The 23,911-nt window shown below is 42.9% G+C and overlaps 1 protein-coding gene and 1 long non-coding RNA gene across 9 annotated transcripts in view; one reads left to right on the forward strand and one right to left on the reverse strand.

Annotated features, from left to right (window-relative positions):
- Positions 1-2,945: 2,945 nt before the first annotated feature.
- Positions 2,946-21,842, forward strand: LOC119566320. The gene is made up of 3 exons (XR_005225337.2): positions 2,946-6,899; positions 10,817-15,910; positions 21,427-21,842. It is a non-coding gene; the product is annotated as an uncharacterized LOC119566320 (long non-coding RNA).
- CYFIP1 (cytoplasmic FMR1 interacting protein 1) overlaps positions 7,342-23,911 on the reverse strand; it is a 136,007-nt gene continuing 119,437 nt past the window's right edge. For all 8 annotated transcript variants that reach the window (XM_037898860.2, XM_037898868.2, XM_037898845.2 and 5 more), the window contains 6 exons: positions 21,841-21,971; positions 15,465-15,537; positions 14,066-14,160; positions 12,158-12,396; positions 11,142-11,289; positions 7,342-8,078 (listed from right to left, as the gene is read on the reverse strand). In XM_037898860.2, coding sequence (XP_037754788.1) covers positions 7,914-8,078; positions 11,142-11,289; positions 12,158-12,396; positions 14,066-14,160; positions 15,465-15,537; positions 21,841-21,971 — 851 coding nt within the window. In that variant the 3' untranslated portion in view covers positions 7,342-7,913. The remainder of the gene's footprint in view (positions 8,079-11,141; positions 11,290-12,157; positions 12,397-14,065; positions 14,161-15,464; positions 15,538-21,840; positions 21,972-23,911) is intronic.

The raw sequence follows: 23,911 nt of genomic DNA on the forward strand, positions 1-23,911 counted from the left end.
GATCATTCACTGATTTTAGTGATAGCCACCAGAGGTGAAAGTAAGTCAGTATGGAGGGAGAGTCTAGAGAAAGCAGGGCACTGGCAGGCATGGTGAAGCGCTGCCTCTTACCCCCTCCCCCTGGCTGGCTGTGGTTTTTGCCAAAAAAAAAAAAAAAAAAAAAAGGCAAGGGGCTACGCTGCACCATGCCTGCCAGTGCCCTGTTTTCCCTAGCCCCTCCTTAGTTCCAAGGAAGTCAGATATCAAGGATTGTGTAATCTCCTTTCCACGCACATAAAAGGGTGCAGGGAGCACACCTATGGGTGGCTAGTAGTAGGGGAAGGCAGGGGTGAATGAAGGACAACTAGAAGAGTCTTCATGAAATGTACAAGATGCTTAGAGAAAGTTTTGTCAAAACAAAAAGAGATCTGGCCCCATGTCCTAAGGATATTTCAGGTCTTTAATGCAATATATAAAGAGGGTGGAATGAAAATTACTATTCCTTTCAAAGAAGGCACAATAATTTCCCTGAATATCCAGTTTTCCCCTTCCCTCCCTTTGTGGTTTTTTCTATTGTGCTATTTGCTTTCCCTGTGAATCTTTAGTTGCTTTTAGCAAAACTGCTTTGCCTAAAATAAACCTGAAACCATGTTCTCGCCATGTTCTCTATTTTTTTTTTTTTTTTTTAAAGAGTAACATTTCAAAGAGGCTCTACAAACATCACAGTCCATGATCCTCTGCTGGGGAGGGAATGGGATTGATCTGAACTTGGAAATGGTTTCTGATTTTGATTGTATTTTTTGTGTATTATATTATTGGAGATTGCCTCATCCAGGGAGCAGAAAACTGCCCCTGGGTTGGTCATGCACCCCCTCCCCCCAACAACTGTGAGTGAAATTAACAAAGATGTCAGAAATGGCCCCTAATCCCATGGTCTGAACCACAGAGGAAACAGCTGCGTTTAAACTGTTCTTATGCAGTGGCAGGCTTCTCCCTCAGCCAGTCCCTTTGCTGCAAGCTAGAGGGAAGCTGTTGCAGCCCCTGCTGAGTGCTTTTGTGGGGGGCGGCCCACAGAGCCCCCTGGTTGGAAGAGGAGGGAGAGCAAGGAGAAAAATGTGACAGTGAGTGTTCACTTTTTCAGGCTTATTCCAATATTAAAGTTTTATTATAGACAGTATAGGAGGTAGTAGTAGCAGCTGCTTTATTTTCTGTAAGTCATGCAATGGGAGGGATCCATGCAGTATATAGGAGAGGTGGGTTGCTTGCAATTGGACTGTACTGGTAAGAAATGTAAATTACTTTCACCCCTGATTGATAGTCACTTTCAAGACCTTCTCCAAGGAGAGTGCATTACTGTAGTTTTAGTGGGCAGGTGATAAAGATGAAACAAACTTTGTCAGAAAAATAGTTCTAATCTCTTGGGGAAGCACCGTGGACTCCCTAAGAATTCAGGGATGGCTCCAATAAGACACAAAGCCTCTGAGTACAAGGAACACACATCCCCCAACATAAGCAATATCAATGCTTGAGTCCGTGTATATTTTGTTATGAAATGTTTTCGTTCTACAAAGTTACTCCACAACTTTAACTCTGATCCAGAATGCAGCATGTCCCTGTTTCACCTCTGTGTGTCTCTTAGCCCCTTGTAAATAACTTGTTGACAATCACTTAAATATTAATAGTGCTATCAAGTGGGACACTTCTGATGAGGAGGAAAACAAGATTAAGTACTGCTAAATAACTCTCATTCAAAGTAGCTTAAATGCAAACTTACTTTACAGACCAAAACTGTGTCTACAAGTATGACAGTTGAAAAGTAGATTGTTTTGAGCCTATTACATTCCTGGAAAAAAGGTAGCATAATCAAATGCCTGTAGTAATCCCTTTAAAGTATGAGCATTGCTGGACAAGCCCTAAACCAAGATAACGTTTTCACCAATTGTAGCTGAGTTGAAATGTTTGACAATTAAATGTTGAAATATTGCTTATTTACATGAGGAGTATTAATGAATGAGGGTACATTCAGTTAATTAAAAATACCCACCAAAATGCACTTTGACACCCCCTTGGCTGGGTAGGGTTTTAGTTATTGACTGTATCCCTTTGTTTCCTACTTACAGTTTAATGTGTAGTTAAAGGCCATACGGAATCACTAACATATTGGGATGCCTGACTTGTTAACCTGCTAATGTAGGCTTTTGTACATGCTTTGAATAGTGGTAACGCCTGTAAGCGTCAGTTATTGTGCTAGGGTCCTTTGCTTGATTAGCTGCTAAAAGTGCATTTATTATATCCTTCACCCAAGGCTATCCCTTTGCTTATCAAACACTAATGAAGCCTTACAAGCCCCACTTGCTATGACTCAAGAATGTGTACTGCACTTTACAGATATTTATAGTGTTTTATTTGCCTGTAAGTCTCAGGGCATGTCTACCCTACAAATGTACAGCAGCTAAGCTGTGCCACTATAGCACTTCTGGTGAAGACACTTTAAGCCAACAGAGAGCTATATTAGCAAGGAGAGCGCACTCCTGTTGGTGTAATAACTCCACCTCTGAGAGGCAGTAGCTGGCAGCAGGAGAAGCTCTCCAGCCAACATAGCGTTGTCTACAGCAGTGCTTAGGTCAGTGTAATTATGTTGCTCAAGCAGTGTGGATTAGTCACACCCCTCAGTGATGTAATTACACTGAAGTAATTTTGTAGTGTTCAGGGCTCAATAGGGCAGAGAGGAATGAACCAAATTTTATTATTAGAATTTGCACATAAAGCATGCAGTTAGGAACTTACCCCACCCTCTGTGAAAGAGGTAAATATTGTACATTCTTTTTGTGCCTTATGAATTAAAGACACACTTCCTTTCCCTTCCCTCCAATTCTTTTGGCTCCTTTTTTCTGGAAGTGCTTAACGTGCACCTGACTTCTTTTATCATATGCCTTTTAATGATTTTTTTTCTTCTCTCTTTCCTGGTATAAAGTGCAAAAAAATGAAGCAAAGCTGGGAAATTATAGGATAAAGCCAAGATAAAAGGAGAGCAACAGCCGAAGGGCCTTATACTTAAGCTATGATTGACAGAGCCTTGCTTTTTTTCTGGGTAGGTGAAACCATGGAAGGCCTCAAATGTTTTTGGCTGTAAGGCAGGGAAAAACTACAAGAGGCATTACAGATGAATAAGTGAAGTTGGATTACTTGTAACAGGACTTCTTCAAGATGAGACTGCATATTATGGGTATTGCACTTGATGTCCCCTTTGATTCCTTCCCTCAGCATCTCTGAACAGAGTGAGGGCGAGGCACAGGACACATGTGAAAAATATAAAAACCACTCAGGTTTGTGTCTGATAGAAGGAGATTGGTCAACTCCTGCCTTTTAACAGCCTAGCAGGCTGCAGCAGGCCATTGAGAATTGGTAAAGATATCCTGCTCTTGGAGGTATCCCCAAGAATGTCAAACACTGGATGGGAGGTCTCCTCCATGGCTACTGAAGGTAAATTCAATATGGATGCTGTGTGACCCACCAGGCCATGGAACTGTAGAGCGTCCTCAGAATGGAAAGAGGCAGACGCTCATCTGGTGATAAATCAGGTTTGTAGTCTCTCTCAGCGCTTTTTGAACAAGACCATACAATCTCCTCATCTTCCTCTTTCGATAGAGTATCAGGTGCCACTGCCTGAGATGCAGATGGATCCAATGGAACTGGGTCCAGGGATTCTCAGCTGCCAGATTCACTACAGGTGAAACATCCCTTCTCCATCTACAAGGATAACAACTTACAAATTCCTGTAGGAGCACCCCATTATAGAGCCCAGGACTGCCGCTCCCCAGCAACTTGGATCTGGGAACAAATCCACAGGAGGAGGAGGAGCAAAAGGAGGCATGAACCAGGAGGAATCCGTTCTCTTCCTCCTTTATCCTCCTCTAAACATGGATCCAGCCTTGGCTCTGCGCTAGACCACACAGATGAGAGCAATGGTCCTAGAGCGTGGAGAGAAATAAACAGGGAGAAAGCTTTTCATGGAGACTGTAGGAGACTGGAGGAGGAAGTCTAGACAGATCAGAGGAGAGGCTAATAATCTCCTGCTCTTCTCCTTTTTTCAGGTGAAGACAAACGTTAGCCTCTCTCTTCCTCAAGATCCTCTATTTCTTACTCAGATCAGAAGAATGCTCAGAAGCCAAACAGTGAATATCTGCCACTAAAGTAAGGGTCCACATAAGATTTGAAGAGGGACCCAGAACCAGAGCAGAGGTTGGAGCTGAAGAGCAGGATAGTGCAGGAGCCAATGAAATACCACTGGTTCTCAAAGTTGAAGCTGAAACAGGATTGGGTTTTGGAGCTGAGCCAAGGGGCCCATGACAGAGTTGGACGGATCCAACAAATCTGAACGCATGTGATCTGGCATTCTAACAGCCTAACCCTGAAGAAGAGCTCTGTATAGCTTGAAAGCTTGTCTCTCTCACCAATAGAAGATGGTCCAACAAAAGATATCGTGTCCCTCACCTTGTCACATCTAACAGTGTCTGTCTTCTCCTCTTCTCCCTTACTGCCTTTTTTGGAACCGACACAGCTGGAGCAAACGTGGTTGTAAGTTCAAAGGCAGGTGGTTTGGCCTTTCTCCACCAACAGTGCCTTCAAAACTCTGACTGCCTGAGCCACAGGATCTGGAGTAGGACCCAAGAAAGTTCCAGTTTCCTGGAACCTTTGAGGTGCTTTGACTTGCTGGAAGAAGTCACAGGAGCCAAAGCAGGTGTCTCAGGCCTTGGATCAGATGAGTGCCTGGAGCCTTATATCCCTCTTTAAGGAGAAGCACTTACAATCTTTTCTGCCTCTCCTGGCGAGGTCTGGGCATGAAAATTCAACAGATGAAACATGCAGGAGAGTGTTCCTTGTCCAAGCAGTTCAGGTACCTAATGTGATCATCCAACGCCAGGAAAACAGCCAGGCATGAAGCACACCTCTTGAATCTCAGCTCCTTCAGTTCCACCATCACCCAGAACTGAAATACCAGCTAATTCAACTCTCTCTACTTAGCTGTAGTTTATAGTTTACTGATATCAAGACACTAAGAATGAAGAAAAGCCTGGATCTGAATGGACCAGAGCGGTTCATTTTATTTTGTCACAGCAGTTGGGAATAACTGAAGTAGTAGAGGGGGCTGTGACCCACATATAACCTCCCTCTCAGAATGTTCAGGGGTGCTGAGGGGAGCTGCAGCAGGGGGCACAAGTGCTCTAACGGTAAGAACTGGTTGCACACGGTTCTACCATGAGGCACCACTAGGCAGTGTAATACCCAGATGTGGGAATATACAGATCCACTTGAATAACTTTCCCACTTATCCTCATTTTGCAGATGGAGAAAGACATTTAGAGGTTGAGGGCAGAAGTCCTAAAAGCACACAAGTGACTTAAGAGCTTAAATTCTATTGTCAAAAGAGCTGGTCCACGAACACAAAACTGGTTTGGTTTGGGATAGTTAAATTGGTACAAACCTTAGTGTGCATTCAGTTTTACCAGTAAAAAAAGGTGCCTTATATTGGTATAGCTTATTGCTGTATAGGAAGCGGAATAAGCTATAAGCACTTTTATTATTTGTATTACTGTAGCACCTAGCAGCCCTAGTCAACCCGTAAGTGGGTTGCACTGTTTTAGCTGTACCAATATAGTTACAGCGCTACAGTGTGTGCAAACTCTTGTTCCACTGAGTTTCACTGGGACTTAAGCTCAATCTTCAAAACTGACAAACATTTAAGGGCCTAAGGTGCTTTTGACATTTTACTCATGGCTACATTGTGGGTTTTTTTGGTTTTGTTTTGTATTTTTAACCTACTAAAATCTTAGTGTGGACAAGGCAAGTTGCAGATTTAACACATTAGTTGGTTGAAGAAAACTAGAAGGTCGCTCCTAGGACTTGCCAGGTAACATGTAGGAATTGCATTTTGCCTTGTACACACTAGGATTTTAACACATTAAAAAAAAAATTCTTAGGAAAGCCAAGGCCTACTTAAGGTGTCACAGAGGAAGTAAGAGCCGGAACCAGGATTAAAACTCTTTTCTGAGTAGGGGGCTACCTGAACTATAGTGCATCTCAGGCAAGTCACTTAATTTGCCAATTTAAGGGTTTTTGTGGCTGTAGTACTAAGGTAGAGTTTTATTGCATAGAGAGGGTATGCAAAATAAGGGAACTGCTGCAGGTGAATTACCCTCCCTCCCGTTTCCCAAACTGTAAACTTCATCCACCACACTCTTTCCCATCAGAAAAGTTTAGAATATAAATGTCCCACTTCAATTTTGCTTAAAGCAACAGCTTATGTGAACCGGATGCACTTAAAAAAAAAAAAGGGGGGGGGGCTAATTAAATCCAATGTAGTTATTCTGATGCAAGTTTGTGGGTAACCAGCCCTTAAAATGCCCCCATCTTTTTCTGCTCAGAATTACTAAAATTAGCTTATTCTTCACGTTCATTCTAGTTTCTGTTCCCCCAAGAAAAAATTTCTCCTACAGCTATTTAAGACTGCCTCAATGTCTTCTTAACCACTAGTCTCATCCCCCTGCTTAGCTATTACTTCCACACATTACTATACTCATTCCTTCTGGCTCCCAGCTTTTCAAAAATGTCAGGACTTGTGAGCAGGGGCATAGGTCATGCTGTGCAGGAGGTCCAGGGAGAGGATACACTAGAATTTGACTTTGTCCCTTTGTTTTGCTCTCCTCCATCACTGGTTTAAAGGGTTGTATCCTCAGAAGATTTTCTTACAGCATACTGGGTAGAAAGAGGTTACATTTGCAAATGATATTGAAGCTGCTCTATCCAAGACAGAGATTGTTTTAGCCATTCATGGCCACGCTAGGAACATCTTACATGCTGTTAACAGCTGTTGGAAGAGTAGCTGTGGAGACCGTACAATGTGAGAAAGACAACACCAGGTAAGTCCTGTATTGTTCACCGTCAAACGGCAACCGGTCAAACACTTTCCAGGTATGCCTGATCATGTTGCTTTAATTCAGATTGTACTGTTGCCAAAGAAGTTTTACAAACTTACTGAAGCAGGGGTCACATAATATAATTTAAATATTCTCCCCTATAGTAATGATTAGTATCATTAAAGCTAAGTGTGATGATATAGGCTACAACAGTTCAGTGTATGCAAGAATCCCTTTCAAAAGATCATTTTAAACAGGGATTGCTTAACCTCAACTTGTAAAGAAGACTTTTTCATTTTTAATAACCTCAAACCAGAAAATGAGTTCTGTATGATACAAGTTTTCAAAAGGAAGAGTGAACAGACCCCCACTGTGCTAGAACTTTTAAAATAATTAGTTTAGAGTATCAACCACCTCCAAAGAATCACTGCTTAAAAAGTGAGAATTTTAATTAATTAGCCTTTATTTCCATAATCACTAATCACACAATGCAATTTAATTTTGCCAAGGAAAAAAATTATTCACAAAGCACTCCCAGGAACTTTCTTTTTATAAAGACTAAGCAAGCAATTAATGCTTTTCTAACAACAAACAATTACAATCAGTTTTTTTTAAATGTTTCTACAAAAAACCCAAAACAACCTCATGTTTTTTTAACCACCCTGACTCATATTTTGACAGATGAGGGAAAACCAGTTTGAACCAATCCAGTCTAAAATGATCACAGCAGGTGAGGGATGCAGAGGGGTTTGTAAGACAATAAGCCTTTTTCTTTACATTGCAGGCTTTTTATCAAAGTATATAAAATTTTAGCCTAGAAAAATAAGTATGGACTGTATCAATTATTGTGCTTGGAGACTGAAAATGACAAAGCACCACCCTTCAAAAGGCACAGGAAATACTGAAATACAGATTCGGGTATATTCCTTACAAGGGTTTTCCTCCTCTTAAGCTTATAGCTTAACTAGGTGAAAAAGTACTGCCACTAAAGTAAAAAGCAAGGATGTCTCTCCACGCTTAGTTGCTGGCCAGAGACTGATGGATAGGGGGCTGGAAGCAGCGCACGTGTTCCACCGGTGTACCTTCTCCATCACCAGACTTCATATATTTGTCCAAAATAGTAATTATCTCATTGTTCAGGATCTGGAATTTGCGAATTCTCTCAACCATTTTCTTCAAAGGCTGCAATGTCAAAAACATACATTCAGAAAAGAAGCTTTGAGATAAAAATCAGAACCAGCCTTTGATAAAACCAAGGAGAGCAACTGCCTCAACCCAGCAGACTTCTGCCAGTTCAGCACCTCATGAACCAGTCTGGCCATAAGTATGAGAAAGTTTCTTGACACCTTAAATGACTGCTTCTTGGAGCAGCTAGTCCTGGAACCACCAGAGGAGAGGCAATTCTTGGTTTAGTCCTATGTGAAGCACAGGATCTGGTCCAAAAGGTGAATATAGCTGAACTGCTTAGTAATAGTGACCATAATCTAACAAAAATTAACATCTCTGGGGGGAGTGGAGGAGGGGGACACCCCAGCAGCCTACTATGGTAACATTTAATTTCAGAAAGGGGAGCTACACAAAATGGAGGAAGTTAGTTAAACAGAAATTAAAAGGTACAGCGCAAAAAGTGAAATCCCTGCAAGGAAACTTTTTAAAGACACCATAATAGAGGCTCAAATTAAAAAACAGAGAGGACCAAAAGAGTGCCACTGTGGCTAAACAACAAAGTAAAAGAAGCAGTTAGAGGCAAAAAGGCATCCTTTAAAAAGTGGAAGTTAAATCCTATTGAGGAAAATAGAACAGAGCATAAATTCTGGCAAGTAAAATGTAAAAATATATTTAGGAAGGCCAAAAAAGAATTTGAAGAACCGCTAGCCAAGGACTCAAAAAGTAACAGCAAAAAAAAATTTTAAGTACATCAGAAGCCAAAAGCCTGCTAAACAACCAGTGGGGCCACTGGATGATCAAGATGCTAAAGGAGCACTCAGAGAGGATAAGGCCATTGCAGAGAAATTAAATGAATTCTTTGCATCGGTCTTCACAGCTGAGGATGTGAAGGAGAGTCCCAAACCTGAGTCATTCTTTTTAGGTGACAAATCTGAGGAACTGTCCCAGATTGAGGTGTCATTAGAGAAGTTTTGGAACAAATTGATAAATTAAAGAGTAATATGCCACCAGCACCAGATGGTATTCACCCAAGAGTTATGTAAATCAGCTTCTGTACCAGATGATTGTAGGATAACTAATGTGAAGCCAATTTTAATTAAAGGCTCCACAGGTGAGCCTGACGATTACAGGCCAATAAGCCTAACTTCAGTAATGGGCAAATTGGTTGAAACTATATTAAAAAACAGAATTGTCACACATAGATTAATACGATTTGTTGAGGAAGAGTCAACATGTTGCAGGACACATACTTATTTCCTTTAAAAAGTGGAAAAAATCATGCCTCACCAATCTACTAGAATTTTTTGAGGGCGATCAACAAGCAGGTGGACAAGGGTGATCCAGTGGATATAGTGTACTTAGATTTTCAGGAAGCCTTTGACAAGGTCCCTCACCAAAGGCTCTTATGCAAAGTAAGTTGTTATGGGATAAGAGGAAAGGTCCTCTCCTGGATCAGTAACTGGTTAAAAGATAGAAAACAAAGGGTAGGAATAAATGGTCAGTTTCAGAATGGCAAGAGGTAAATAGTGGTGTCCCCCAGGGATCTGTACTGGGACCAGTACTGTTCAACATAGTCATAAATGATCTGGAAAAAGGGGTAAACAGTGAGGTGGCAAAATTTGCAGATGATTCAAAACTATTCAGGGACTGCAGACTGTGACGAATTACAAGGGATCTCACAAAACTGCATGACTGGGCAACAAAATGGCAGATGAAATTCTATGTTGATAAATGCAAAGTAATGCACGTTGGAAAACATAATCCCAACTATACCTATAAAACAATGGGGTCTAAATTAGCTGTTAGCACACAAGAAAGAGATCTTGGAGTCATTGTGGATAGTTCTCTGAAAACATCCAAGCAATGTGCAGCGGCAGTGAAAAAAGCAAACAATGTTGGGAATCATTAAGAAAGGGATAGATAATAAGACAGAAAATATCATATTGCCTCTATATAAATCCATGGTGTGCCCACATCTTGAATACTGTATGCAGACTGGGTTGCCCCATCTCAAAAATGATATACTGAAACTGGAAAAAGTACAGAAAAGAGCAACAAAAATGATTAGGGGCATGGAACAGCTTCCATATGAGGAGTGATTAATAAGACTGGGACTTTTCAGTTTGGGAAAGAGAAGACTAAGGGGGGGATATGATAGAGGTCGATAAAATCATGACTGATGTGGAGAAAGTAAATAAGTGTTATTTACTTCTCATAATAAAAACTAAGGGTCACTAAATTAATAGGCAGCAGATTTAAAACAAACAAACAAACAAATGGAAGTATTTCTTCACACAATGCACAGTAAACATGTGGAACTCCTTGGCCTTCACAACATCCTCTGGCAAAACTATAACAGGGTTAAAAAAAGAACTAGGTAAGTTCCTGGAGGATAGGTCCATCTATGGCTATTAGCCAGGATTTGCAGGGATGGTGTCCCTAGTATCTGTTTGCCAGAAACATGGAATTGGCGACAGGGGATGGCTCACTCAATGATTACCTATTCTGTTCATTCCCTCTGGGGCACCTGGCATTGGCCACTGTTAGAAGACAGGATACTGGGGGCTGGATGGACCTGTGGTCTGACCCAGTATGGCCACCTTATGTAATGGAAAGAGGAAATAGTGCCAACTCTCTTAAGTCTGCCCCAGTGGTGGGGTGTGGTCTGGATAAGTTATGAATGTTTTCCAACCAGTGGTAGATGCAAAAAACCACTTAAAATTTTGTTTTTAAAGATCCACTCTGCTTATCAGAATTCCTGAAATAGTCCTTGGACATGGGGATTAGAACTTCAGTAGGACTAGCCCTGTTCTAAAGGTACATATGTGCATCTAGATGGCACCATCTGTTTCATTAAATGTAAGAAAACCCATGTCATAATGAAAGGTAAAGGTTGGCTCAATAAAATGCCAACCCTAACATAGAGTGCTATTAGCAAATGCTCTACTGCATAATCTTGGGCTTTGACTCCACTTGAAACGGTGATGGTTACAGATACCATGCAGCTCCATGCAAATAATTCCAGTTTTTTCAGACAAGTCATTGCAAATGAGTACAAAACCAATGTTTTCAACATACCACATTCTTGATGACCTCATCTTTGCCATCATGCTTTTGTACTTTCAGTAAATGGTAGCAGAAATCCAAAACATCAAAGCGACGCTGCTGTCCCAAAAGCACAATGATCATACAGCCAGCCCAGTGCAGCCCATCTCCAAAGCACTGTCTGTAATAGAGTACAAAGTCTATGAAAATTGTATATTTCACCTAAAACTCCCAAGAACCAGTTAGCATGAACTATTGAGTCATCGGACATTTTCTCCTCAAAAAATAGGAGTCTAAAAACCACGCATAAGATGTTTTCCAGGCTGAGGTTTAAAACCCTCTCATTTAGGATCATTCTCTATTAAATGAACAATATTTAGAAACTGCAAGCACTAGAAATGCTGAAAATCTTTATCCAATTTTAAGTTCTTCCAAAAATATTTGCTCCCCATTACTCTGCAGCAGTGCTACTGTCACATTAACCAACAGAACAAACTGACAGTGCCACACCACCACATTTATTTGGTCTCTGTGGATTAAGGGGAGCAATGTCCTAAGACTTCCCATCAACAACTGGCCAATGACAGGCAAATTATAGCTCAATCTTTCCTTCTGAAAACTGACAAACATAATGCAAAAAACTAAAGAATTGAAGATTGCAGGACACTAACTTCTGAATTCTCATTCCTGCTGCTAACCCACAGAAAATAAGCAAGTACCTGGTAAATTGCTTATAAAAGTTATTTTACTTAAATTCAGCAACCATAGTGGGGTAAGCATCACTGGTGTTGAGAGGTGTACGCTAGGATCTCTTCCTTATGGGACCTTCTATTATGTACCAACGTATTTAAAATACATGATTTTTAAAAGATACAATTAATATCTGTGTTCCTGTGCTCAATCCCTTGTTCTTTGTTCTGGGCTTGCCTCACTGAGCTATGTCAGAAATATGAACACCAGCATTATGTTTTGTATCCCCACTTCTAGCTGGGAAATACAATAAAGTTCTGTTGCAAACAAATGCATAATTGGAAGCCCACGATACATACTCCACAGTAAACTCGTGTGTTCCCACAGGAATGCAGTACACAAACTGCATTGCACTCCAGAGACGGTGAAATTCCACACATTCATCCACATGCATCACACCATTGCTGGGAAGGGGGCCACGCCAGATTGGGTCATCCAGGAAGGTCCGAATCCTGGTCAAGATGACCTCAAACATGGATAGGCCACAGCAGAGGCGTTCCTTGGTCAGCAAATCTCCTTCCCTGGCTATTGCAATTTGCTAAGATTGAGAGGAGGAAATAAAAAGTAAATGAAACAGCATTTCAGATTAGTTATGGGGGAGGTGTGGTTTGTTTGAAAACCTTATATTAGTGCAGGACGAAGGTCTATAAGGGTGTTATGCTGATCTGAAAACACAGCAAAGAAAACCCTACAGCAAGATGCCTGTGCCAGCCAACTTCTGGGGCTCAGGCTGCAGGGCAGTTTCATAGCTGTGTAGACTTCTGGGCTCAGGCTGGAGCAAAGCTCTGGGGCCCTTCCACCCAGACGTCTACACAGCAGTGAAACAGCCCCACAGCCTGAGTCCTGTGAGCCCGAGTCGGCTGACACGGGCCAGCCGTGGGTTTTAATTTGCTGTGTAGACACACTCCAAGAGTGCTGTAAAACAGTTTACCTGCATGCCCCAATTCCAGTTCTGCACTTCGCCTTGGAGCAGATTCATTCAAGTGAATTCAGACTGAGTTGTTTAAACAAAAGTAGTATTACTAGCTGGGTCACTAGTTTTGACTCTTCTTTTTGAACCAGTGCTTTTAAGGTCTCCTGGAGTCAAGGGTCAAGTGAAAGATGGAAGCCAGAAAACACCAACAATGAAATATCTGCGTTAATTTTTTCACCCGCTCAATGGAAGAGAAGTTTTTAAAGGCTTTCTGAGTGGAAAGGTCAGACGCTGCTGTACTGCGCCAAGGTTTGCAAGGTTGGTTTTTGTTTGTTTGTTTTTTTTTTAACTGAAATGAGTCAGAAGACAAAAATTGGTGTGTGCTGTTTTCTGCTGGCAGGCCCAGGTAATGGTCCCTCCCTCACTTATTGCTGATTCCCTGGCCTGCTGCTATCAGAAGCTGATGTGCTTCAAAGTGAGCATGAAGAGATCTGTACAGCTGTAGTAAACCGAGATTTATAATCAATACTTGCTCTCTCTATATTGTACCAGCTTATGCCCTCCCATTGTAAGTTCTCTGCGGTAGGGACTGTTGCTTGCTCAGCACAGCTCACCGAACTCTACCCATGGTGCTAAAGGTAGTCTGAACTCTATAGTTGACATCATTCCCTTTTGGCCCCCCAAATCCCTGTCTCTCAAGTACAAGGAGTCAGCTGTTGAAGCAAATGGGGAATGAAACACACTCTACAAGGACACAGAGGAGAACGGCCTCTGGACAGCAAGAGCAGCTCACTGACAAGGCATTGAGGAGGAAGAATGTTCTCTGTTGGTAATGAATTTTCCAGGAAAGCTCAGATCAAATAGAACAGTTGGTTTCCAAAAAGGTTCTGATTTTATCCAATTTGTTCACTAAAATCACAAGAGAACAAATGACTTTTTTAAAAGGTCACAGAGCAAATCAGTTGCTTTTGGTGGAATTTGAACTGGGAGCCCCTTGGGTGCAAATCCTTTGCTTTACACATTATATCACAATAGTGTGCATGGAAATTAACACTTTAATCCTCTCCCAAAACCTAAAATGTCACCTCTGCACTGTCCCAAACATTCAGACAATAAGCCACCTGTGCACACAAGCTGCTGATCAACTTTACTGAATCCATGGATTTACTAGAGGCCCCATTGTGTGAACAATTTTTGTGTGACATTTGTAATTCTGACATTGTAAGGGTCTCAGGTTTCTTGTGCACTGATATTTCTGCATAAAATGTCTGGGGCACAAAATGTAGGACATTACCTGGGGTGTTCCTAATCTTTCAATCAGAGGAACAAGATGGAGTGGAGCATATTTTGATTCTAGTCTTTTCATTTTAGCATCAAGTCTTTCACCCTCTGAAAGAGAGAAAAAAAAACAACCCACGTTATCCTTTAAAGTTAGGTGACTTCACTTTATAAACAAAGAACATTGCTGTACAGAAATTCGTGGTTTTATTGCAGTTTATTTTTGTCACAGTAGGAGTTGTGTAAATTATTCCTTTGATTGGTAATTTCATTCAAAATGGCTTGCTTTTTCTTCAGTATGCATTTTATTTGATGCATAGTATCCACTGACAGGTTTATTCCTTTAACAATGTTACATTATACATTCAAGTTTAAAGAAACTAACTATACAGGCAAAAACTAGTAGTGAAACTCGTTTTGTTATTAACTCATTTCTGCCCTCAAAATAAGGCTCTTATGCTGTCTATAACATACATTGACCCCCATGCATACTGAGACAATTAAAATCACCCTTATCACATGCAAAATACTTGCCTCCAGAGGATGGGGTTATACTGAAGGTGTTTTATATATGGAAAGGTTAAAAAAAAACCCACCAAAAAACCCCAACACTCACCACTAGTGAGTAGGAAATGTTCTCTGGTGATTGGGTGAACAAAATTTGCAATGCTCTGGTTAGTCAGATGGCTGTCTACAGGGATTTGAGTAACTGCAATAAATCTGATAAGGCTCTTTCACTTTGTTATGTATGTGAATCCTATGCGCAGAGGCAAAGATAGATCTGCTGCTGCTGGTAGTGGGGCAGAAGTAGGAAAAGAGGGCCACCAAAAAAAAAAAAGAGCGGTAGAAGGATAAAATGGGGAACGGAAGCAGCTCACCTTCCAGCAGTCAGGAAGGAGAGAAGAGAAGATAGACTGGAAGGAACAAATCCTGCAAGGTAATTCAGCAAAGCATTTAAGCATGTGAAAAGTCTGTGGCAACCACGCACGTGGTTGTGCTTTGCTGGATCAGAGAGACAGTACTCAGCACCTTGCAGGATCCAGCCCTACTCCCCATCCCCAAGTTTATTTTGCACACCTACAAGCCAAGGCTGATACGAAGGATGGGACCTCACAGCAAGTCCAGCATTCTCCAACCTCATCACCAAGTGGGGATGAGGCAGCGGTGGGCATATCACCAGTGAGCTGCACAGAGCATTCTCGATCACCCCACCCCCAGGAGCCCTGGTTACAGGCTTAGGCCTCCTGCTTTTCTGTGTCCTGTACAATTTTCAGGCTTGCAGATACTCAGGAATTTGCTGTCGTTGCAAATGAATAGTGCTTGTGTAAAGAAAGTTTCAGAATGATGAATTCACCAACAAGGAAGCAACAACGGGGGTAATACTGCTGGAGAACAAATGCTCGTCCAGCCCATACCTTTGACATGAACCCTTGGTAATATATTCTGGAACGGTGCAGCATGCAACAGGTCACAAACTTCCTCTAGCGACTACAACAAAAAGAAACAAGAAGCATTTAGGAGTAAAAAAACAACAGCATGTCAAGGGCACCAAAATCTGCTTCTAAAACCATGCTGACATTCTAAAACAAATAGCGGCTGACACCAGAGGGCACCAAGCATCTACAGTTAGAACAAACACATGCTGCTTTTGGCTCCCTTTTCACAGAAGTACTTAGCAGCAATTTGGCTTTTGCAGGTTACCTTGGATTCACAAAGATTTACAGCAACTCTACCCACCCAGAGGTTGGCAGTTCTTAAAGGACAGAGGCTATTTATTGAAAAGACGAATGCAGAACGACGAAGTTCTGTGTTAAAGTGGCAGACGGCTCCTGTGTAGACACACACAAATGTGAACAAAGCAGTGAGTCATGTTTTTATTTTTACCAACACTGTTCCCAGAACCGATTATCACCCAGAAACATGTCTCCCAGAAAAAAAGTCTCAGATGCAGAAAACTAACGGCAGGGGAGAGGGGGGGCCCAGCATGGAACATTTCAAATCTTTAAACTATAAGGAATAAAAAAAATAAAATTGTTTCACAAATATTAAAAAATATCCACAAAGTTGGATGTGTTTGCTTCTGGAAATCCCTGTATGTTCTCAGTGTATGAAACAGCCAAGAGCAGAACCTGAGATAAGAGCTAGACTCATCTGAGGCCTCTTCAGAACCAAACTTGAGAAACAGTATGTTTTCATTTTTATATTTCATTGACATTAACGGTTTTAACAATCCCCAGAGAGGAGAGATGATTTCATGTTCCATGACTTATTTCAATCAAACACAAGGAACTGGCCCTTTTCCAAGGAAATTAAATCATTTACCCACAGTGAGTAAAATTCTCTAACAGTCAATCTAATTAGTAGCAGTAGTACACATTTATATTGTGGTAGCACTCAAAGGCCTAATTAGGACTGGAGCCCCATGGTACTTCTGAGCACTGGACACATAGGTAAGAGGCAATCCCTGCCCAGAAGTCTTACAATCTAAGAAAGACACAAGCACATGAAGAGTAGGGCTCCGGGTCACTAGAGGGTGTCACACACAGTTGTTGCTTCTGTACGTCAAGTACGTTGCACACACCAGGGGCGCCTTGGATCTCTCCTTGCCCTCCTTCCCTCACAAAAACCTACAGACAAATGCATGCGATGAAGAACTGGCACAGCTTTGTTAGTGACAGGTTTTGCATTTTTAATGGACGTAGAAGAATGGCAATAGTGAAATTAGAGTAAGGGAGCAGGAAAAAAGAAGGAGAAGAGGGACAGTCATAACATCCTTGCCTGCTGATAGGCAGACAACAACATAGTCATCATGGCAAAGGTTAGCCTAAGGAGAGCTGTATGGATAGCATCAGGGAGCTGTTCCCCCATGCATAAAGGGCAATGTGGGTAGCATGAAGGTGCTTATGGGGAAGGTTGACTGCTGGGTGGTAAAGGCTGGGAATGCTGCCAGAGCAATGGAGGGGGGTGCAATCAGCTAGTTAGGATGGGGCTATGTTGCAAAGGTAGAGACAAGAGGCTTATGTGAGTTGGAGAGGTGAAAAAGGAACCAGAGGAGGGATTCAAGAGAGGGGTGCTGTGTTCAGAACAAAGAGCCAGGAAGATCTTAGCAGTAGCATTTTGAATGGACTATCTGAATGTTGTAGTAGTGGAGGCCAAATGAGTCTAAAATGAGTCTTTAGACCTGCTTTGGCTTTTGGAATTAGGAAGCAGCAGGAATAGAACCTCTTTCCTCTCAAGTGAAAGGCAACCTCCTTCTCAGCTCCCACCCGAAGGAGTGAGTGGACTTCTTGCTCCAACAGGAGCTCATCAGATGGGTCTCTGAAGAGGGACAGGGAGGGGGGATGGAAAGGTGGGGTGGACAGGAATTGTGCTGAAAACCCAGTGGTCTTAGGTGATTTGGGTCCAGGTGTCCAGGACATAAGAAAGGTGGTTGGAAAATGGGGGTAGCTGGATCTAGTGCAGAGGGGATTGCGATATTGACCTCGAGTGTCTCGTCAAAGTGAGTGCTTTGATGACTCAGGGTGCCGAGGAGCTGACTGCATAAGGCCTGGCGAGGAAGACTAGGGAGGGGACCTGCAATCTTTTCCCACTGTTCTCAGCACCCAGTGGTCTGATGTGATACGGGACCATGCCAGGCTGAAATAGGACAGTTGTCTGGAAACAAGGGGCGGGGGAAGGGGCAGGGTTTGGTATGGGAACTGATAGAACACCCCTCAAGTGTGCCCCTTCAAAAAAATTCTGCTTGGGACCTCGTGGAGGTCTGTGTGAGCCCAGTAATGAGGTGGAGGTGAAAGGTGGCTGTGGCACGCGCTCATAACCCCTGCCTCGTTTCTTAAACGGGTCTTGGCGAGACAGAGCCGGGAAGCAGACCAGGATGCTTTCCCTAAGATGCGGGGGCATAGAAGCCCAGGGGCCACTGACGGTGGCTCTAGAATCTGTCAGGCCAGGGAATTCTGCATCTGTCTGTTCAGAGAAGAGGGAAGCTCAAACGGAAGGTCCTGAATGGGCTGCTGAACCTCGGGTGATCGTCCTGAGGGTTGGAGTCAAGAGCAGCTTTGCATGACCACTGCTGATGCCTTTGTTCTATCAGCTATGTCAAGGGAAGCCTGAAGGGAGGCCCTGGCTAGTCTTCCCTTTCTCCATCAGAGCGGAGAATTCCTGTCTGGATTCCTGTGGCAGAGAATCCTTGAATTTTGACAGAGCAGCCCTTCTCTCAGACGTCACCAAGTATGAACGACTGGAAGGCGGTCCCGATACCGGGGGGATATCCAATAGATTCCAAAAAGGCCATTGGACTGGCATTGATCACTGCCCACTGGGCCAGGCGCCTGGAGGAGCACCCCCACCGGGATCAGATGGACCGTAGGTTGGGTACTGGTATTGGCCCCTCGGTTGGGTGCAGGACTCCACCTCTGACTCTGAGGACAAGTTGGCTCGAGAGGACCATGGGGGATGGTACCCCTCGCTTCCGTCAGCCAGAGCCGAGGGTCCAGGGAACAGCGCTGGAGCAGGAAGTCTTCGCTAACATCAGCAGGTTGGTTTCCCTCTGGTTGGTATCAGTGCTGGACAGGAGCTTGGGGCAACATGCTTCCTTCTGCTTGATGACCTCACCGGTGCCAGAACTTGCCCCGCTGGGGTCTGCGGAACCAGGAGAGCCATTAGGTCCCTGACTGCTGCAAATGTCTCTGGGGCGGACAGCACCGCGTCCCGCTGGCACCACAATGTTCACCCGGTGTCAGAGGATGGTGCTGCACTGGACTTATGAGCAGGGTGGAGTCGACGGTGCTGCTTGCCGGCATACAGGAGTGGCTGCTGGAAGAGCACTCCACACTAATGCTGAGGTACTCAGTGCAGAGTCCGACCGGCTTGGCTCGGACTTTGGTCTGAGTGCAGCTTCCATCAGGATGTACCTTAGCTTAGCCTGCCTGTCATATGAGGCTTGAACTGGCAGCAGATCTGGCAACGTTCTCATATGTGAGCCTCCCCCAGACACTTCAGACACCTGGAGTGCAGGTCACTCACCGGCATGGGCATGCCTCAGGAGTCGCAGGGTTTGAAGCCCAGATACTGGGGCATGCCAGGTCCCAAGGGCAGAGGATGTTCTTCTAAGCAAGTGGGGGTCTACGTGTATAACACTACTACTAAAAGAGATAAACTGAAGGTAACTAAACTCGTGAAAGAACGGAACAACAGAACCACCCACGAATGCCTTGCCAAGGCAAGGGAAGTTGTTCCAGTGACCGTCACAGGCAGTAAAGAAGGAACTGAGAGGGCACGGGGCCGGCTAGGACCCTTATACTGGCGCATGAGCGCATGGCACCAGAGGGTGCTAGAGCCAGCCTGACGGATACCACTGAGGGAAAAATCTGCAGCGACTGTGCACACAGCGTGCGCACACTAACGTGGAATGGAAATGAGCAAGCACTCAAAGACGAACAAGGTCTTATAATGGAAAGTGTCACACAAATTTAACTAGAGGTGTTGCCACCTGTAACATTTTCCCCCTTTATACTGCCTTGTATCCACCTGAGGGTCACAAAGCAGCACATAATTTAACTTCACAACATCCCTGTGTATCCTTATTTTACAGGCAGGGAAAACTGAAGCAAAAAGATAGAGAGACACTTGGTCACACAGCAAGTCTTTGGCCCAGATCTCCTTAGCTCCCACACCATACATCCCATTGTACATTATCTAAGAGCATAAGGAGGACATACTGGGTCAGACCACTGGTCCATCCAGCCCAGTATCCTGTCTTCGTCTGTGGCCAACGGCAGGTGCCCCAGAGGGAATGAACAGAACAGGTAATCATTGAGTGAGCCATCCCCTGTCGCCCATTCCAAGTTTCTGGCAAACAGAGGCTAGGGATATTCAGAGCATGGGGTTGCATCTGTGCCCATCCTAGTAATAGCCATTGATGGACCTTTATCCTCCTTGAACTTATTTAATTCTTTTTTGAATCCTGTTATATAGTTTTAGCCTTCACAACATCCTCTGGCAATTTAAAATATAAAAATAAAAAAGTGTTTGAGTTGCTATTGCAGCCTTGGCAGATATACTGCCTGACCCTCAGCTAGTACTTAATAGTGATGTTGTGTTACACTGTGTACTTAAGAACATCTAGAAGCTCATTGATGAAGTCTGTTGTGCCAGTTCACTCTGTTCTTGAGTTAAATATAGAGCCACATAAATTCTTGATATGCTAATGTTTGTGTTTCTAAAGAGAAAAAACCAGCTCCCTCATTTTCTTTGTCATCTAGTCATTTGTTACACAAACTCTGAGTTTAAAGAAGAAATGGAATATTCCATATGTGATCTCCCTTTCCCCTACCAATCTGTCCCCTCCACACAGGGGTATGGGAATTTAACAGAAATTCAATAATTTTAAAACAGAAATAAGTAGGATGTATCCATTTCAAGCCGTCAACAACCTGAAGACCACCTTATGTGCCACATTAGTTTCTATACATGAATCACGGAATACAAATCCAGCACATTGTTACTCCTCTTTTTAGATACCTGAGAGGCACTCAGATTCTATGACAATAGGAGACCAGAAGTACCCATACAGAGAGAACTAATTACCGCCTTCCTCCAAAAAACACTAAGCAAAACCTGGAGCACAGGATAAGAAGATTACTATATGGTATAGAGAACAGTGTATTGAAAATATTGCAACCACAGACAGCCAACTTAGTACAGATGGGATTTGGAAGTTGTATCTGTTTTCACTGGTATAATATTTTCAGATGCAGTCTTCCATCACATGGAGTTCCAAGGAGGCATGCACAAATTCATGGTTGGTGCAGTGCCATCTCACTGACATTCAATAACCCACACAGGAAGAGCAATGGCTTTAACACCTGAGCTATGATTGACAGTTTATGGAGAAACAAGGATTTAAATTTCTACTTTCCCTAAATGAGTTTATTTCAAAATGTCCACTAGAATTGCAGATGTTAGAGATGGGAAAAAACCTTTCAAGCCTAGTCCACTCCCACTGCTAATGCAGGACTGTGCAAAGCAGTAGGTGTTCTACATTTTTTCCCCAGTCAAGTGGTAAATGTCCCAAGCTATGGGGACTACATACTCTCTTAGGCAGACTATGCCATGTTTCACGGCAAAAATGATGTACCAGATCTAACAACAAAACATGAGGCAAAGAGTTTTACCAAATGTGTTCTTTTAGGCTCTTGGATTTTTACATACAATTTCAATAGCTTGTATGATTAGTGCTAGCAGAAGATAATATAAACCATACAGTCATGATTACATTTTAATTTTAAGTAGAGGGGCTTATATTATGTAGACAAAGAGAGGGTACTCCTTGTTTGTGAGCCAAAGCTCTCTTCTGATTATTTCGAACTTTTATTCTAGGACTGGTATTCCCTACCTTCTCCGTTTCCATCTGCTACCACTGTGGCAATTTACCTTTCCTTGTGAAGTTAAGATGCATAGACCCACCCCAACCTTCAGGATGCACAGACCCATTCCCAACCACACATAAACTGGACAGCAAGGGGAACTGAGAAAGGAGTGGAGCTGGCACTGTTGTCCTCAGCATTCAACTATGTCCATACATTGGTACCGAGTCTGAGCTTTGCAAGGCTGTAAGAGAACTCACCAATGTTTCTGCACCCAGAAGATATTTTTTCTAAAGGGAGATTTTTCTGCAATTGCAGAAAACTTTCCAACGTTATGTCTGTAGTTTTCACTTACGGCATCAATGACTGATTTTTGAAGAATGTTTTTAGATACATATGGTGTTAGAGTAACTTCCTAAGCACCTACCAGACTCTGTTCGATGAGTAGACAGAAGAGCACAGCATTTCCCACTTCCCGCAAATTCTGGAAACACACAGTCTTCAGTTCTGCATATTCGACAATGTCCTTCAGCTGATGGTGGAAAAATTCCAGGATACCTGAGATGTGTGTGTGTGTATATATATATATTTAAAAAAAAAAAAAAGAAAAAGAAAAGAAGAAAAAGGGTGAAAACCTTTGAGCAGTCAAGGCTAATTATTTCAATAGTTATCACATACACATCTATTAGCTTGCTGAAATCAGCTGATAAAAAATCTAGTTAAGTGGATAAAATCATATGGAGCAGAAATAGTTTCCCCTTTACCAAAACAGCAGATAGTGGGGTGAGATGTGGAGTGGAACAAGAGGGAAAAGTTGATGTAGATATCAAGTCCCTCACTGAGGATGAATATAATTGTAGAGCTTTGTACAACTTTTTTTCTAGTAGCATCTTTCATGCAAGGAATGCAAGCCAAGTCTACAGAAGGCAGGGGGCAGGGGGATGGGAGAACACATGGAACTGTATCCAGCAAGACAGTGACCCTGAAAAGGATTTGGGATCATAGTGGTCAAACAACTGAAGATGCGCTCCCAGTGCAATGCACCTTATATCTAATGTGAATTTGTCTGACTTTAACTTCCAGCTATTGGTTCTTGTTTTGCCTTTTTCTGCTAGGTTAAAGAGCCCTTTAGGACTTGGTATTTTCTCCCCACCAAGGTACTTACACACCATTATCAAGTTACTTTGATCATCTGTTAATAAGGGTTAATATTTTGTATACTAAAATAAAATACTGGGTATTCTATATCCACCCCAAGTAATAGAGCTCTTTGCAGCCACTTTGAAAAAACATCTGCTTCCTTTGCACAGCCCCAGGCTCCATAAAGGACATGCTGTTAAAGGAGTGTGTGTTATAAACAGACATTTAGCTGGGTCCCATTTCACACGCTGCTATCCTTCACCTGCACTTGAAATTATGGCTTAAGAGCTGCATATTACCTATTTTAGTTTATTCCAGTAAAAAAAAAAAAACCTACAAGAAGCAAATAAGACACGAAAAAGGTTTTGCTGAAAATATTTTTAGTGTTTAGTTTTACACGATGCTTAATAATAAATCCCTGAAAGCTTATTATGTTGTTTTACCAGACAGTGAGCTTGTTTTTAATCCATGCTCTGGATCTACAATTTAGAGTGACCACATGTCCCCGAGCACTAGGAAAGTCCTGCTTTTCAGGGCCTGGCCCAGTTGGTTTTACAAAAAAGGTTTTGTCCCAGAATTTTTTTTTTTAAATAAATTCCTGAGACAGTGAAACTGTCAGCAGGATGGCTGAGGGCAAGGACTACCTCCAACTCTCCTGTCACACACTGCCACTCTGCTCTCTCATCACAGTCCCTGCCATGGGACTTCCCAGAGACGTACCACGCACACACGCACACACACTTGAATCAGCCTCCCCAGCCCCGAGTCAGACTCATCCTGCCTAGAATCATAGAATATCAGGGTTGGAAGGGACCTCAGGAGGTCATCTAGTCCAACCCCCTGCTCAAAGCAGGACCGATCCCCAACTAAATCATCCCAGCCAGGGCTTTGTCAAGCCTAAACCTTAAAAATATCTAAGGAAGGAGATTCCACCACCTCCCTAGGTAACGCAGTTCCAGTGTTTCACCACCTTCCTAGTGAAAAAGTTTTTCCTAATATCCAATCTAAACCTCCCCCACTGCAACTTGAGACCATTACTCCTTGTTCTGTCATCAGCTACCACTGAGAACAGCCTAGATCCATCCTCTTTGGAACCCCCTTTCAGGTAGTTGAAAGCAGCTATCAAATCCCCCCTCATTCTTCTCTTCCGCAGACTAAACAATCCCAGTTTCCCTCAGCCTCTCCTCATAAGTCATGTGTTCCAGTCTCCTAATCATTTTTGTTGCCCTCCGCTGGACTCTTTCCAATTTTTCCACATCCTTCTTGTAGTGTGGGGCCCAAACCTGGACACAGTACTCCAGATGAGGCCTCACCAATGTCGAATAGAGGGGAACGATCACGTCCCTCGATCTGCTGGC

This window comes from Chelonia mydas, chromosome 1 (assembly GCF_015237465.2).
Source record: "Chelonia mydas isolate rCheMyd1 chromosome 1, rCheMyd1.pri.v2, whole genome shotgun sequence".
NCBI classification, from domain to species: Eukaryota; Metazoa; Chordata; order Testudines; family Cheloniidae; genus Chelonia; species Chelonia mydas.